This window comes from Aethina tumida, chromosome 1, assembly GCF_024364675.1.
Source record: "Aethina tumida isolate Nest 87 chromosome 1, icAetTumi1.1, whole genome shotgun sequence".
In the NCBI taxonomy this organism is placed as follows: domain Eukaryota; kingdom Metazoa; phylum Arthropoda; class Insecta; order Coleoptera; family Nitidulidae; genus Aethina; species Aethina tumida.
In genome coordinates, this window is record NC_065435.1 from 39,483,202 (window position 1) to 39,499,317 (window position 16,116).

The 16,116-nt window shown below is 27.5% G+C and overlaps 2 protein-coding genes across 18 annotated transcripts in view; both read right to left on the reverse strand.

The window, feature by feature from the left end:
* LOC109608271 (phosphatidylinositol 4-phosphate 5-kinase type-1 alpha) overlaps positions 1 to 10,105 on the reverse strand; it is a 35,120-nt gene extending 25,015 nt beyond the window's left edge. For 6 of the 16 annotated variants that reach the window (XM_049962272.1, XM_049962276.1, XM_049962274.1 and 3 more), the window contains exons 1-2: positions 9,827 to 10,104; positions 9,191 to 9,228 (exon numbers count right to left, since the gene is read on the reverse strand). In XM_049962272.1, coding sequence (XP_049818229.1) covers positions 9,191 to 9,228; positions 9,827 to 9,929 — 141 coding nt within the window. In that variant the 5' untranslated portion in view covers positions 9,930 to 10,104. Of the gene's footprint in view, positions 1 to 9,190; positions 9,229 to 9,826 lie in introns of all 16 variants that reach the window. The other 10 variants (XM_049962273.1, XM_049962270.1, XM_049962268.1 and 7 more) reach the window with 3 other exon arrangements.
* A 194-nt stretch (positions 10,106 to 10,299) lies between these two features.
* On the reverse strand, positions 10,300 to 15,995 carry LOC109607475 (protein N-terminal glutamine amidohydrolase). Of its 2 annotated transcripts, none has more exons than XM_020023957.2 (5): positions 15,591 to 15,995; positions 13,609 to 13,762; positions 13,368 to 13,516; positions 11,868 to 11,992; positions 10,300 to 11,814 (listed from the first exon to the last, which is right to left on the reverse strand). In XM_020023957.2, exons 1-5 carry the CDS (start codon positions 15,746 to 15,748, stop codon positions 11,699 to 11,701), a joined length of 702 nt encoding a protein of 233 aa, XP_019879516.1. In that variant the 5' UTR covers positions 15,749 to 15,995; the 3' UTR covers positions 10,300 to 11,698. The 2 variants fall into 2 exon arrangements, with proteins under 2 accessions (XP_019879516.1, XP_049826540.1); XM_049970583.1 differs by lacking the exon at positions 15,591 to 15,995 and adding an exon at positions 13,916 to 14,001.
* Positions 15,996 to 16,116: the final 121 nt, after the last annotated feature.

A 16,116-nucleotide genomic window follows, 5' to 3' on the forward strand; every position in this document is an offset into this window, starting at 1 on the left:
CATTTTTATTAAAGAATTACCAAAACTAATTAAAATAAAAATGGATATGTATGCTCATTAACAATTGAAAAATTATTATTTGCATATATATTAAGGGTTTATAAACAATTAAAAATAGTTATTACTGTACGGTATAATTAACATATTTGTAATAACTATTCCATTCAAAATTTATTAAAAAATAAGAAAATAACCTGACTTTTGGATTAATTAAAAATTACTATATAATAATGCACTTAAGATTACTAATTTTGGTCACTGACACTTCAAAATATAATAATTAGTAAACTTAATTAAAAAATTATCTTCTCTAGTTTTTTCCATCTAAATTTTATGTTTACACATTAATCAGGAATTGTTCCTATTATATCACAATTAACATATTTATAATAATTATTACATTGATTGAAACAAAACTATAAAGATATACTGTATTAAAAGAAAATTATAACTTCCTCTTTAATGTCACAGTTTTATTTTATTATTTCTGAAATAATATTTATAATTTTATTCAAAAATTACTATAAATGAATGTGGATAATTCTGCTTTTTAACAATAGGATACATAATTAATCAATATTTGCATGTAAATTTCAGATTTATAAACAATTAAAACATTGTTGTTGTTGCTTAAGCCAATTAACACATTTGTAATAATTATTCCATTTGAAAATTGTACATTTGTATAATTTTATAAACTATTTTTCAGGAGCATTATTTCTTGAATAATATTTTTATTAAAGAATTACCAAAATTAATTAAAATAAAAAAGGATATTTATACTCATTAGCAATTGAAAAATTATTATTTCCATTTAAATTTAGGATTTATAAGCAATTAAAAATAGTTCTTGCTGAACGGTATTTGTAATAACTATTCCATTTAAAATGTATAAATAAAATAAGAAAAGAACCTGACTTTTGGGTTAATTAAAATTTATAATTAATTAAAAATATTATTAGTAGTATTTTTCTAAGTAAAATCGTTTAAGTACTAATTAATTACAGTGTAAAATACTAAAGGAATTAGTGAAGACAGCAATGAAACAATGAATAAGCGGAGAATTTAATTGAAAATTTACCTTCAAATTTTATTAAAGTAATCCAAACTGCCACATCTTATTTTTTACCATTTCTATTAGTAAATCAATGAAATGTTTTATGACTCAATCCTTCTTTTTTGTAACTTAGTACTTACTGCTTGAAGAGCAGATACTGATTGTCATTGCATCGCTTGGGACACTGCATAAGAATTGCGGCGTGTAATCGCAGAATTAATTTCTCATGAATTCTGTAATCCCAGTTCCCAGTGTTTGTTTAATGCGAACCCCTTGTTAAAGATTGTGCAACACGTTGTAGGTATGCGACAACAACCGTTTTCCTTGTCGTAACATGTAACAAATCAAACTGTGGATAAAGGAAAATCCTAATCAAGCGTTTGATTAAATAAAAGCAATCTTAATATATGAAAAGGGTACGTGACGCTTCCGACAAGTCATAGTTTCGATATTGCAACACGTATTCGAACGATTCCGCTGAATAAATCACCAGAGGCCGATTCAGTGTGTGGATGACACAATTCCCCTTTTGGAACGTCGCGAAAATGTTAAAACGCATTCGATTTGATGAATTGAGTTCAAATTTTGATCAGATGTTTCTTTATCCTAAAATAATAATGTGTTTATTGAAAGATAAAGACAGGTAACAAGAATTTTACGTATTATTGGTATAATTATGTTGACATTTAAAATAAATATTATTATTCCCCAAATAGATAAGGTGTTTTGAAAGTATTTTACGTGTAAATATTTTAATGCTTAAAATCTGTCAAAAGTTTAATGTTGAAAATAAACAAAAGTTAATGTTAGATCCAAATATTTATTTCTAAATGGCTTGACACAAAAGATATTTTCTGAAAATTGTAAATCATCAAAACTATAAATTCATTTTGAAATTCTTCAAGAAAATTTTGTTACTACAAGTCAAAAATCATAAAAATTTTACATATTTTTGGGAAAATATTTACTAAAATTTCATGATTTTTAATTGGAAAACAAATATTAAAATAAATTCTTAAAATGATGATATTTATTACAATTACAATTTTTGGGAGTCAGGTAACAAGCCTAGTATTGGTATAATTATGTTGATATTTAAAATAAATATTATGATTCTCCAAATACCATAAACAAGATGGTTTGAAAAAAAAAATATATATATATATATATATATATATATATATATATATATATATATATTATTGTATTGAAAACATGTGTTTAGTTCCATATATTTATTTATAAATGGCGTGGCACAAAAGATATTTTTTGAAATTTATAATTTACCTAATTTAAGAAAAATTCATAAATCTAAACAACTTTAATTAATTAAAATTAATTAAAGTTGTTTAAATGACTTGAGACTTAAGAGAAACTATTATTTGAAATTTATAATTTATCAAAAATATACTTAAATTTCGAAATTATTAAAAAAATTGATTTTTTTAAATTTAATCAATTTTAAATAAAACACATTTACATATTTTTGGAAAATATTTACAAAATTTTCATAATATTAATTAAAACAAATAAATTTTAAGATAAATCGTAAAAATTATTCAAAAATGTTGAAAATTAATGTACTAGTTGAAAATTTATTCTCATTAAATAATATTTAATAAACATACATATAGAATTACAATTCATCACAAATTATACATAAGAAAGGAAACTAAAAATTTAAATTTCCTCCAAAATGTACACTGTTATTTTTAAAAACAACATTAGTATTTGTTAAGATAAACAATTACATAAATAACTTAACAATATTAACATTTTTAAATAGATTTTATGGGTTTTAAAATAAATAAAACGATTTGAAAATATCCGTTACAGTATGAGTTGCCTTCAATAAAATCTCCTACAAATCGCAACGATAATAACGACAATAAAAATTGTTTAGACTGTGCGGCAGTGTCAATTAAATAGTGCCGCAATTCAATCGGGATATTTTTAGAGATATCCTTGTTTTAATATCGGTTTTGCGAGCCTTTTCATCCACGACATTCGAATTTTATTCGACAAAAGGGTTTTAAACGAATTTAAATTAAAAACGATTTTCAATTTGCACTTCATAATTGAAATGAAAAGGTTGTGAATTGATCTGTTTTTGTCTATTGTTGAAGTTATGTCGATTTGTGCCACTAATTAATATATTTTAATATGTTTGTGACAATGGTGTGACTCACTAACTTGTAGCGTAAAAATTCAAATCGAACGTTGTAATTAGTGGAAGTGATTCAGTGGCGATTGTGTGGAACAAACATATCAGATATATTTACGATCTATTTATTCATAGTTATGATTACTTCACGTTAATAAATAAAAATAAATCGAATGCCGATGTACTGATTAATCAAATATTGTCCCAGTGCGACAGGAAACTACTCAAAAATTGATTAATTCAATATTATAAGGCGATATATTTATAATTCGATGGGATATTGAAATAGATTTGCTAAATATACAATTTCCAATAACAAACAGGGTTTCAAAACAAACCAGGTGCACTCGACGTGAACGAAATTACGATTTCTTCCTTAATTAATTATTCCGTTGTTGTTAACGAAGGTCTACATTGATGTGTTTCATTTTGTCCCAAGCATACAGGGCGATTCACCTACTTAATCTTTAGAAATTTATAGAGGACGAGAAATGGCACTGATTTGAAATTTTTGTAGCAATTATAACTAATTTTTTTGAACACCTGTTTCATCAGTTTTGTTATTTTCAATAGAATACCCTGTATATTTTTGGATTTTTAATTCCAAATAAAATGGCTGTACCATGTTCTATATCTATACCTAATAGTTTTTGGGTTATTAATTTTTTCAAAAAATTTTGACAGATAGATATTAAAATATTTGTAAAGCCACTAATTTTAATGCTAAAGATCAATTTTGTGACACCTGTATGTTTCATAAGATATTGTACAGTTATTTTATTTGCAATTAGAGTTTAAGAATCCAAAAATCAATTGAAACTAACAATGTTCGGCGAAACCGGAAATGAAATTATGTTCAAAATATATTAGAAAAGTAGTTCAAATCAAGCTATAATTGTTACCTCCTTCCGTTATCCATAAACTTGGACATAAAGCATAATGAATAAATTAAGTGAATCACCCTGTAGAACGTCCTTTATAATTAATCGAACCCAATAATTGGATGGACACGCACAGTTCGTTTTAATGACACTTTCATTAATAAAAGTGAACGCATGAAAGTCAGTTTTTAGAAGCAAAAAAAAAACTGGGTGTCGCAGATAAGATAAAGATGGTACCTTACCGGTGATTGACCACGTGAAACAAAACTGCGCCCAATAAAACTACAACCGGGCAAGATACAAAGGTGTATTTACGGCAGATGTCACGTACCGTGGAGGTGACTAACCTACCCCCATGTCCATGTCCTGCAAGCCGGCCACAGGTCTTACGTTGTTAAATTTTTGTCGCAGTGTGCAAACACGGACGTTCATCAAACATTCACGACGCACCGAAATTAGCGGGCACACGCGTTTGAATATTTCAGAAACGGGAAAACGAGGAAGGCGAAAACGTGAGAAAGTTTTCGCCAACCGGGGCGTACAATTATGTGCACTTCGGCACAAGTGTCTTCTTGTCGAAGATCGAATCAACGGGGGGAAAAAAGTTCGACTGGATATTTTTCCACGGTTCCTCCGTTTGAGAGGGCGACAAAAGATACAATTTGCGACAATCCGTTTACTTTGCAACATCACATTTAGACCCGAGATTGATGACAAACATTAAATATCGCTTCCTTAATCGACGGGATTAACGTTGCGAACGTTCTTCATCTCCCAAATAAATACATCAATTAAATATTAACAACAAAACAATTGTGGCCGCAATCTAACACTTACTACATTGCCCTAAATTTCGTCGGGCCGGTTCACTTAAACGGCATTCATCATCCAAACTGACGCACAATATCAAAGGCCCTAAAACACTAATAAGCACTAGTTGCGCAATGCCGTAACAGTTAAGTTATCCCAAGTGCGGAGGACAAAGGGAATCGTCGTTCTTTTATGATTCCTGCCCGATGATTCACACCCTCAAACCTCCAGCGACCCAAAGACCGCCTTCTTCACACAGCACTTTTATTGTGACAGTCTCCACCGCAAGTACTCCAATATGTAAGTCGATATTCAATTATCTGCGATATGTTAACACGTGTATAGACAAAACTATGTAGAGTTTGATGATATCACCGGCGTCAATTCGAATTTGTACTGTGCAAAATTTTATTGTTGTGGCACTTTGAACGCAGGCAATCCTCAAGGTATTTATTGGTTGTTTTGTTCAAGAAATTAACTGGGTTCTACTTGTATTTGTATAAACTTTTAAATAGTGTTTGTGTGTTGTCATTAAAAGCTTAATTCGTTTTCGGTTGTGGTGGGATTTTTACAGTAAACAAGCCCCAAAATGTGAAAAATTTACTAACTTTATGAAGGAAAATCTTATAAAAATTTACCAGATTTAACAAATTTAAATAAATCAATTGATCAATTCATAATTCATAAAAAACTATCAATAAATTTTGAAATTCTTTAAGAAAATATTACACAGCTTTGTTGTTTATATAATTAATGCAAAATTATAAATTATATAAATAATGCCAAAATTGTCTAAACAACTTTAATTAATTAAATTACAATTAAAATTTATTTTAACTATTAACAATTTATTTTAACTATTAACAATTTAATTTAAATGACTTGAGACTTGAGAGAAATTCACATTGTGTGAAATTTATAATTCTTCAAAAGTATAGTTAAATTTCAAAATTGTTAAAAAAATTGTTTTTTTTTTTCAATTTAAATAAATTTAAATAAAATATCTTTGCATATTTTTGGAAAATATTTAGAAAATTCACATAATATTAATTAAAAAAAATAAATTTTAAGATAAATTCGTAAAAAATATTCAAAAATGTTGAAAATAATGTATTAGTTATAAAATTTATTCTCATAAAATAATATTTAATAAACATACATATTTTATAGAACATGATATAATTAGAATTTTGTAAATTTTCATCACAAATTATTCATAAAAAAGGAAACTAAAACACAGGAAATCCTGAAGGTATTATTGGTTGTTTTGTTCAAGAAATTAATTGGGTTTTACTATTTGTATAAACTTTTAAGTAGTGTTTGTGTATTGTATTAATATCTTAATTCATTTTCGGTTCTGGTGAGATCTTTAAAGTAAACAAGCCCCAAAATGTGAGAAATTAACTAACTTTATGAACAGATTTATAAAATTTTAAATATATCAATTAATAGATGATAATGTCATAAAATTTGCTCATTGATATTGTTTGAGTATAATGATCTTAAAAATCTCAATATTATAAAAATATATAGATACTAAATTGTTAAATTTAACAATTAGTAATTTAATTGAATCATATTGTAGGGCTTACTATCGTTCATTCAATATATTATATTTTTAAATTGTAACTAATCTCTCTTTGTAAAAAGCTAGTTATTTTATTTTTATATAATTCTAAAGTTTTAAATTTAAATTTCTGCTTACAAATCTCCATAATTTTGTTATTTCCCAATGACTTTTTGTGATATTTAATTTGGATGTGGAGTATTTTAAAAGTAAACGAACCTCAAAGTGTGATTCAGATTTCTATGAAAAATTAACCCTGAGAATGAAAACTGTTTAAATATTTACTAGTTTTATCAAATTTTGATCAACAAATCGATATTAAATATAATGATAACAAAAATATATTAATCGTTTATAAAATTGTTAGATTTAATTTGTTAAAGTTTCATAAATAATTTAATTTTTATAATGGATGGAAGCAGTACAAGTCTGGAACCTTAAGTTGTAACTAACATTTCTTTGTAAAACACTAGTAAAATCAAAAAAACATGGATATAATTAAAAAGGTTTTTTATTTTTAATGAAATTCTAAAATGTAAAATTTTAGATTAACTTAATTAATTTTCACTGTACAACCATACATTAAAATGTAGTAAAATCTTAAAAAAACTAATAATAATGATCTTAAATACCTCAAGATATGACCAACGTTTAGGAAAATATAAAATACAAAAATATTATAAAAATATATAGTTTACTAAATTGTTAAATTTAATAAATTCATATTGTAGGGCTTACTATCGTTCTTTCAACATATTTAATATTTATAAAGTACTAAATCTGAAGTAGTAGCATTCTGAAAAACTATAAATAAACTAACCTTTCTTTGTAAAAAATAATATAATCAAAGAAAAAAGGAAATAATTAAGTAGATATTTTATTTTTATGTAATTCTAAAGTTCAAAATTTAAATTTCTGTGGTGTTTAATTTGTTTGTGGTGTATTTTAAAAGTAAACGAACCTCAAAGCGTGATTCAGATTTCTATGAAAAGTTAACAAACCCTGAGAATGAAAACTGTTATAAATATTTATTAGATTTATCGAATTCTGATTAACGAATCGATATTAAATATAATGATCTTAAAAACAAAACAAAAATAAATAGAAAACGTTTACTAAATTGTTAAATTTAATTGTAATAATTTCATAAATAATTAAGTTGATTCATACTGTACGGCATGCTATCGTTCTTTCAATTTATTTAATTTTTATAAGGAATTGAAGCAGTAGCATTCTGGAACCTTAATTATAAAGTTTCAAATTTAAATTTCTGCTTACAAAACTACATAACTTTGTTATTTCCCAATGACTTTTATGTGGTATTTAATTTTGTTGAGGTGTATTTTAAAAGTAAACAAACCTCAAAGTGTGATTCAGATTTCTATGAAAAATTAATAAACCCTGAGAATGAAAACTGTTATAAATATTTACTAGGTTTATCAAATTATGATTAATCAATCGATATTAAATATAATGAATGATCTTAAAAACAAAATAAAAATATATACAAAACGTTTACTAAATTGTTAGATTTAAATGTAATAATTTCGTAAATAATTTAATTGATTCATACTGTAGGGCTTGCTATCTTTCTTTCAATATATTTAATATTTATAAGGGACTGAAGCAGTAGCATTCTGGAACCTTAAGTTGTAACTAACATTTCTTTGTAAAACACTAGTAAAATCAAAAAACGTGGATATAATTAACAAGCTTTTAAATGAAATTCTAAAATCTAAAACTAACTTAATTGATTTACACTGTACAGCCATACATTAAAATGTAATAAAATCTTAAAAAAACTAATAAAACTAACATAAAATATTTAGTACCTGTTACGTACGTACCATAGAAAAAATATATTTCCTATAATATATGCCAACATGTGCATTTACATGAAAGTCTATCTAATTTGATTATAATTTATAATATTCTGATAAGACTAATTAATTTAAATTGTGCAAAATAACCATGACTTTTTATAAAATTAATAAAAAGTATAGTATTTATATTAAAAATTTAAATTTTAATGATGGGTCTCAACTATTTATCCCAACATAATAAAATGCATCTCGAATTTAATAGTCTAAAATGCAATAAATTACCTGTTGATTATAATAAGCACGAGTAAAATTAAGCGTTCAATAAAAGCGACCTTTAGAACTTTATGGACGGTTTGGTAATCGTAATTTATAACATATTATGATTATTTCTATCGTTGCCGTCATTATAATTTGTTTTTGAACTATTAGAAGCGTGTCCATCGCCGTTGACGATAATAATATACCGTGCGATACCAGCTAACATTGAAAATTTACCTTCCTAAATGTTACAATCAGGAAAACAACGATAAGTAATAGCTAATTGCATGTTAATTCGTCGTATAAAATTTGTTCAAGAATGTTTTCCTAATTTAAATAAACATCATTAGCGAATAAAAAATTTCAAACCGTATTGATTAACAGTCCCATTAATTGGAGCTGAAAGTTCAATCGGCAATTTCTACGAAAGTTGTGACGGTCTCTAATTGAGCCCCAACGTTGGGTTTCGCCAGTCTCGACCCAAAATGTTTGCCGGATCCGGTTTGGGACTTTTGAAAGTTGAAATATCTTGTCGTGTCCACTTAATTATAAATAAAAAAGAATGCAAATTAAACAAAACCGTGCAATTTCCAAGAATTAGGAGACAGGAAAACGCGTTTGTTTACTTACATCTTGAAGGCTTTTGTTTAAGACACTGCTGTCCTTATCTGAAAAATAAAAGTTATTGATAAATTAAGCGGAAGTACAAGAAAACCGCATTAACAACGAATGATATTCGGAGGCTATTTTAATGCTATTAACAATAGACATTAAAATTGTTATGGTGGTATAATCATTTAAACTACGGACTCGATAATAAAATTATTCCATAGAAATTGTTTATAACCGATAATTTTATATAAGAATATGTTAAATATGTAATTACATTTGGATGGAAGTGAATAAAATTTACGTTGAATCACCATCAGTCAGTATTTACAATGATGTTCCCCGTAAATTCCCATCCAATTAGTGGGTATTGCGAGTCGAGTGATGTACACACAACTCTTGTCCAAAATTTGCCTGTTACATTTAACGTTGTCAAAATCATCACTTATTCAACAATTTACGCCAAATTATAATGTAAAAATAGCTGATCCATTATCAAAAATTTCATTTCAAGCCGTTTGGTATTTTGTCTGCCTCATACTTTAGCATAAATTAATTGAAAAGAAGAGAACATGAATCACTGGTGACCCCGAAAACTCAGTCTCCCAACGGGGTCAAAATGTTGAAAATTTTGTCGGAAAAGGGTGAACAACTAACCTTCGGCCTCTCCAGCGGCCGTGGCGTCCAGTAATGCAGGATCCTTGGTATTGTTCATTGAATCCAAGACTTCAATAGCCTCAATTGTATCGCCAGAAGCCATTTTGCACAAAATAAAAACTAATTAAATTTAAACAGTTCAGCTGACATTTACACTATCGTTACACCTCACCAACACATAACTTATTAAAACTAAATTTTTAGCACACATTTTTAGGTATACGTACTGTTGCCATTTGCGACAACTTTAACATAAACATTTTCCATTGACATATTTATCCCCACCCTTAGAAGGTGTCTGACAGAAGCAATCGAGCTTTCAAGTCACGTGACCCAAACTTACTATAGAAATCTGTAATAGTATGTTGCGTTCTCCAATCAACAGATGGCGCACACAATATTTTTGGAAAATTTTGTAACATATAAAAATTACCTAAAAATAAATACAAAACTTCTCAAATAAGACAAATGTATAACATATTAAAATGTGCTTTATTAGGTTTATATTTTTATATAGATCAAATCCTTTATTAATTTATATTTTAACATTTATAGAACATACATTACAAAAATTAACTAACAATAAGCTACATCACAATTAACACTTATAATTAGGCCTTGTTGACTTTTGAAATAAATCATCTATCAATATAATATAATATAATATAAATTCACAATTTGCTTACAATATAACTTGTACTCAAGACATCTAAACAATTAATTAAATATAAATAAGCCAGACATAGTAATGCTTTACTATTAAGTTGTGTTGCCTTTTTAAAATTTCGAAATTTATAACTTTGGTCATTTGTACTTTACTTATGAATAGTTTTTCCAAATATTAACTTAATAGTAAACATTTTTCTAATTGCCAACAATGAAATATTTGTACTAATGCTTATAATTAAACTGATGATTATAAACGTTTGTGTATAAGATAAAATGGAAGGCAAATGTGCAGTCTTAATAATCAATATATTAAAGTATTGAATAAGAATATCCATGGCCCGTTTAATCAGGTAATATAAACCTTTCATAAGCGACAAGAAGAGAGGAAATCTATTATTTAAATCTACCACATTTAGTCAATTTTTAACAAACTTCATGAGTATTTTATGTTGAAATTGTCGTAACATTAAAAAGTAAAATAAATAAGGTTTAAACATAGAATATAATTTCGCTCATGAAATTTGCAATTGATAAAAATGAATATTAAACATTAATTAACGATAAATTTCACTCAATTAAAATATCACATATTTGTCTAAATTAATTAAAGTTCTTATCTTGATCTTTTAGATTTAACACACACAAATGTTCAACAAAATAAAAATATAGTCAAGGACCTAGTCACACAATCTACTTTTAAAACTTTATTTTAAATTGATGTTTTAAATTGTATATATCAGAAAAACTACAGTATATGAATAAATAAACTTTTAGAAAATCGATCGTATAAATACGTATAAACAATGTAAACTATTATATTTATATAAAATGTTAGCAGGACTAACCTAGATAGTCGCCAAGTACTGGGTAAAGAAATTTCAGAATCAAAAAATGTTCTCAAATGGTCTCAAATAAGTTTATTTCTAAAAATGTACTTTTTTATCGTGACAGCACTTGGCGGACTACATGGACCAATAGTATATAGTTGTATAACAGTGAAGATAAGAAAAGTGCATAGATATCGATAGAGTAAAGAGTTAAAATCGAAGCAATCGTTTATAATTAGACATAACGAATCGTTTGCAGACACGGATTCAAATTTTTTTTTTGTATAATTTTTTTTTTTGGCTTTTTGTGCGGTCAACATTTAAGAGCACGATAAAAAATTGACTGAATAAACGTACAAGATCGTGCATGTGTGAGCTACGTCGGTGGCGTCTGTTTGAAGAATCGATGCACGAACTCGACCAAACTGTAGACCTGGCCCGGTCCCTTTGTTGCGTCCATTTGTATGTAGTTGTCCAAATTGTGGGGATTTTCTGAAAGGAAACGGTTAAATGTGCACTTAAAATATCTCGATGGGATTATTTACTTTGCGTAGTTATGGCAGGATAAGTTGGTGGTGTCTTAATCCAAGATCCATCCTGGCGTTTCATGTGTCGTCTGTCCGATGCGAATTCCAAAAGAAAGTCATTGGCTGGCACGACCCGGAAGTACCTAAACAATATGACACTGTGAATTAAAATATAAAACTCACGGGTACAACTTAAATTCTAGTTTTTGTGTATCGATTTCAACATTGATGACAAATTCTGGATTCAACAACTTTTTCACTATTTTTATATCTTGAAACTTTTTCAACTTTATCACAATTTAATAATTTTTAATTTTTTAGCAATTTTCAATACTTTTTTATCGTTTAAAATATGTTAACAATAAAATCGTATGGTTTCGAACAAATTTTTGTATCATTACTTCATTTTGAGGAATTTCAATGATTATTATTAAAATTAAAATTCTGACATATTTAATTTTTGTAACATCATTATGTCATTTTAAGGAATTTCAGTATTTACTCTTCCTATCTTATAATTCTGGCATTTATACCAATTTTTTAAAATTTTATGAGTTTTCAATATAGTTGGCAAATTTTAATCTTTAATTTATAGCTTCAAATCTAAGAATTTCAACATTCAACAATTTTTAAACCATTTTTACTTGTGGAAGCTGATTCTCTGAACTTTAAGATATTTGTCTTTGTTACAATTTAGTAAGTTTTCAATTTTTTTAGCAATCTTCAATATTATTTTAAGTTAACAATAAAATTATATGTTTTTAAGCAAATTTTTGTATCACTATTTTAATTTGAGGAATTTCAGTGATTATCATTTTTGCCTTAAAATTCTGACACATTTAACTTTTTGAATTTTCATCATTTAACAGTCTTTTAAGTCTGGAATTTAATTAGTTAATAATTTTCAACACAAAAATATATATAAAGTATTATAATTGGTTTTAGTAATTTACTCTAATAACATTCAATTATATTGGCTATTTTAACTGTTAAAAATAAAATTTAATGTGACAAATTAAATAAAATGTATTATAATTGACTATGGTAATTTAGTGAGAAGTTTTAATGTCATTAAACAAAAAGGTGACAACAAATTAAAAATCAATCATATAAAAATAGTCAACAAGGTCACATAAGTTTGCATTATTAAAAAAAAAACAAAATTACAACATAAATCCGTGTTATCTTTTAAAAAAGTAAAGATAAATAGTTTTGCGCCTCGTGGGAAGACGAAATTAGTAATTTCCAATACATAAGATAACAGGTTATCCCGTATTAATTGGACAAAAACAAAAACATAGTCGCAGATTAGTTGAGTGATACATTTGACAATTCAGCAAGGCAAATATAATAAGGAAAATTATCCCAACGGGAGCCCCCCAGCCATAAGGTTATTGAGCGGGAGGTATTTTCTACCCAGACAATAAAATTCTTCAGCCGCACCACCAGTTCAATTCATTTATTCGGCCGTCCTCGGCCAAACTCATTAATCCCACATCTAATTTCAATGCAACATACCTGAAAAAGTCCGGCTTCAGTATGTGATCGGTCCTGAACGTTTCGGTGACGTATTTATGCACGTATGTGGGAAACGGAAGTTCAGAATCTAAATCGTAAACTAGACACTTTTCCGGCTCCGGTTGGTACAAAAATATCACATGATAATCCTGGAAAAATCGTTAAAACTGTCGCATTTATTTTAAAAACTTTAAAAAATCATTGTACGTTATTGAAACAATTATTTAATGCGAGAACATACCCAAACAACTAATCGATCCTCATCTTTGCCAGCTCTTTGTTTCCATAATGGCACAGTCCGGCTGTGATTGGAAATGAACGTGACAAAACACTTGTCCAGTTCATCAGGATACTTGGAAGCGACCTGCTGGGCCAATTTGAAGACGTTTTCTTCGCTGTAAACAAACACATATTATCCATAAATAAACGAGTCAAATAACAAAACAAGTGTAACAACGAAATTAACATAAATAACACAATATTTTGATTATTCACTGCACAACTGATATAGTTAAACGAATAAAATACAGGTAATTCTATTTATTTACCGTTGAACTGTAAACACGGCGATTTTTTCCATTGCATTAACCATTAATTTGTACACGGACTCGGCTCATTAATAATACGTTGTTTTCAACGAAAAAACCTACACCTTTTTAACATTGAATATCATACATGTTTATAAATGAGTGATTAAATATTAATATGTCGCAAGTTAATCGATATTATAAAAACGTTTAGCTGGAAACTTTTCATTAAAAAAAAACCTTTATTTATAACTGGGAATAATAATTTTGTACGAGTTTTTAATTTTTCTAGGAGAAGAAGTGGAACTATTTTCAATTTCTCATGCTATCAACTACTGTAACGAACGACTTTTTAATAATTTGACTGTGAATTAAATAATTTGCATTGTAATTAGTCGTTACTTTAATGAAGTGTATTCTCTCATGCGGCCTGATTCGTAATCTGTTGCTTTATGGAGGTAAAACATGCCATCGTATTAATTATTTCACTCTATTTTCTATTCACTACTGACGGTCGTTTAATTGTTATATTCGGTGAAAAACATATGCGGATATAAAAGATTTATTCAAAAAAATACTCAGATTTATTAATATTTTTGATAGATTTTTTATTAGGTACGTTGTTTAATGATTTTATCTAATATAATTAAATTAATATTATTTGCTCACTTATAAGTAAACATTAAAGATTCGATTAAGATTGTTATAGATATTGGTGATTCATGCTTAAAAGGTTGTTAATTAAATTATTTATGACAAATTTAATAAACGTTTATTTTTAAATCACACATTTAACGAAATATTCATTGCAAAAATATTATTACAAGTTATTTACTCAGTCACTAAAAATAAAATACATTAATCTTTATCTACTAAAGTGCCCACACATTAACAAAAATTTTTGTTATACATTTTAATTTTTTAATAAATGTTTGTGTGAGAAAACAACATTAAATATCTATTTGTGTGCTTTTGAAAATTTTTAAGCTGATGCTGTTTCTGCAGAATTTACTTATAAATTAAATCATGTTGCAATATCCTATCACTTAAACAAAAAATGACTAGTTTAGTTAAACAATAGTTAAGCACAATTTCATAATGAATTTGAGTGGACTTAAAAAAAAAGATGTGCACTTAAATGTACTTAATGAAACCATGAGACAGTATGGCATCAGTAAAATTTATTTATAATCATTGTGTTATGACTGATAAGATTGTGAGTTCTACATATCCTTTGCATGCTTTGATCTGTTTGAATAATGGTATATTTTATTCAACAGTCGATGAATTGCAAATGGATCAACCCCCATGTTTAAAAGTTCGACCAGTATCTGAAAGACTTTATGATTTAGATGGATTCCAGCTAAATCTGATAATTGTATCAGTTCGTCCTGATGGGGCCGTAATTTTTCATAATATTTTCCTTCTTTTTTCGACATCTTGAAAAAAATGTTTATTTGATTTTTATTGGAGTAACAACATTTCTACAATATGTTTGGAGATTATTACCTTTTTTTGGGAGTTTTTACCAAAGATTTTGACAAACCACTGACAATTTGTCAGGAATAAATTACAACAATATATTCCTATTAATTATATAATAAATCTGTAAAAAAGGTCAGTTGGATGTGGACATTAACTTACAAACAACAATAAAATAACTGGCAATTTTACATAAAACAACATGTTTACTCACCAATAACAGGACACATAAGAGCAATCGGACTGTTTTTGAAAGAGAGCGATGGTTTTTTTAGAATTTTCCAATTTGGGTCGCAGTATAATTTCCCCCTTCGTGTCCGCAGCCATTTCTTCAATAACCATGTGTTCCTTATTTGAACAATTCTCAACCATTTACCGTTCCGAATTTAGATCAACAGAACGCGAAATCTCCACTCGATAATTTTTGTTTTGCTTTATTCTTATGACAACATCGACCTTGGTTTAGAATGCTGCAGGTCTGCCACAAGATCAAGGCACTGGAGAAAATGACATAAGGCGACAGTGTCGTCACAATCGGACCACATCGACCATCTTAACAGCTGAAGTGTCAGCAATGACCAATTGAATTTACAACACCGGAATTTTTCTCAACAAAAATCTGCGAAAAGTAATCCCCTCAACGTTCGTTGTCAATCGGGAAACGGGTAAAGAACGGAAGATGCGCGAATACGGATCGGCGCTACTGGTTTTTCCCCTTCCACGCGTATGCCGCAGTAGCG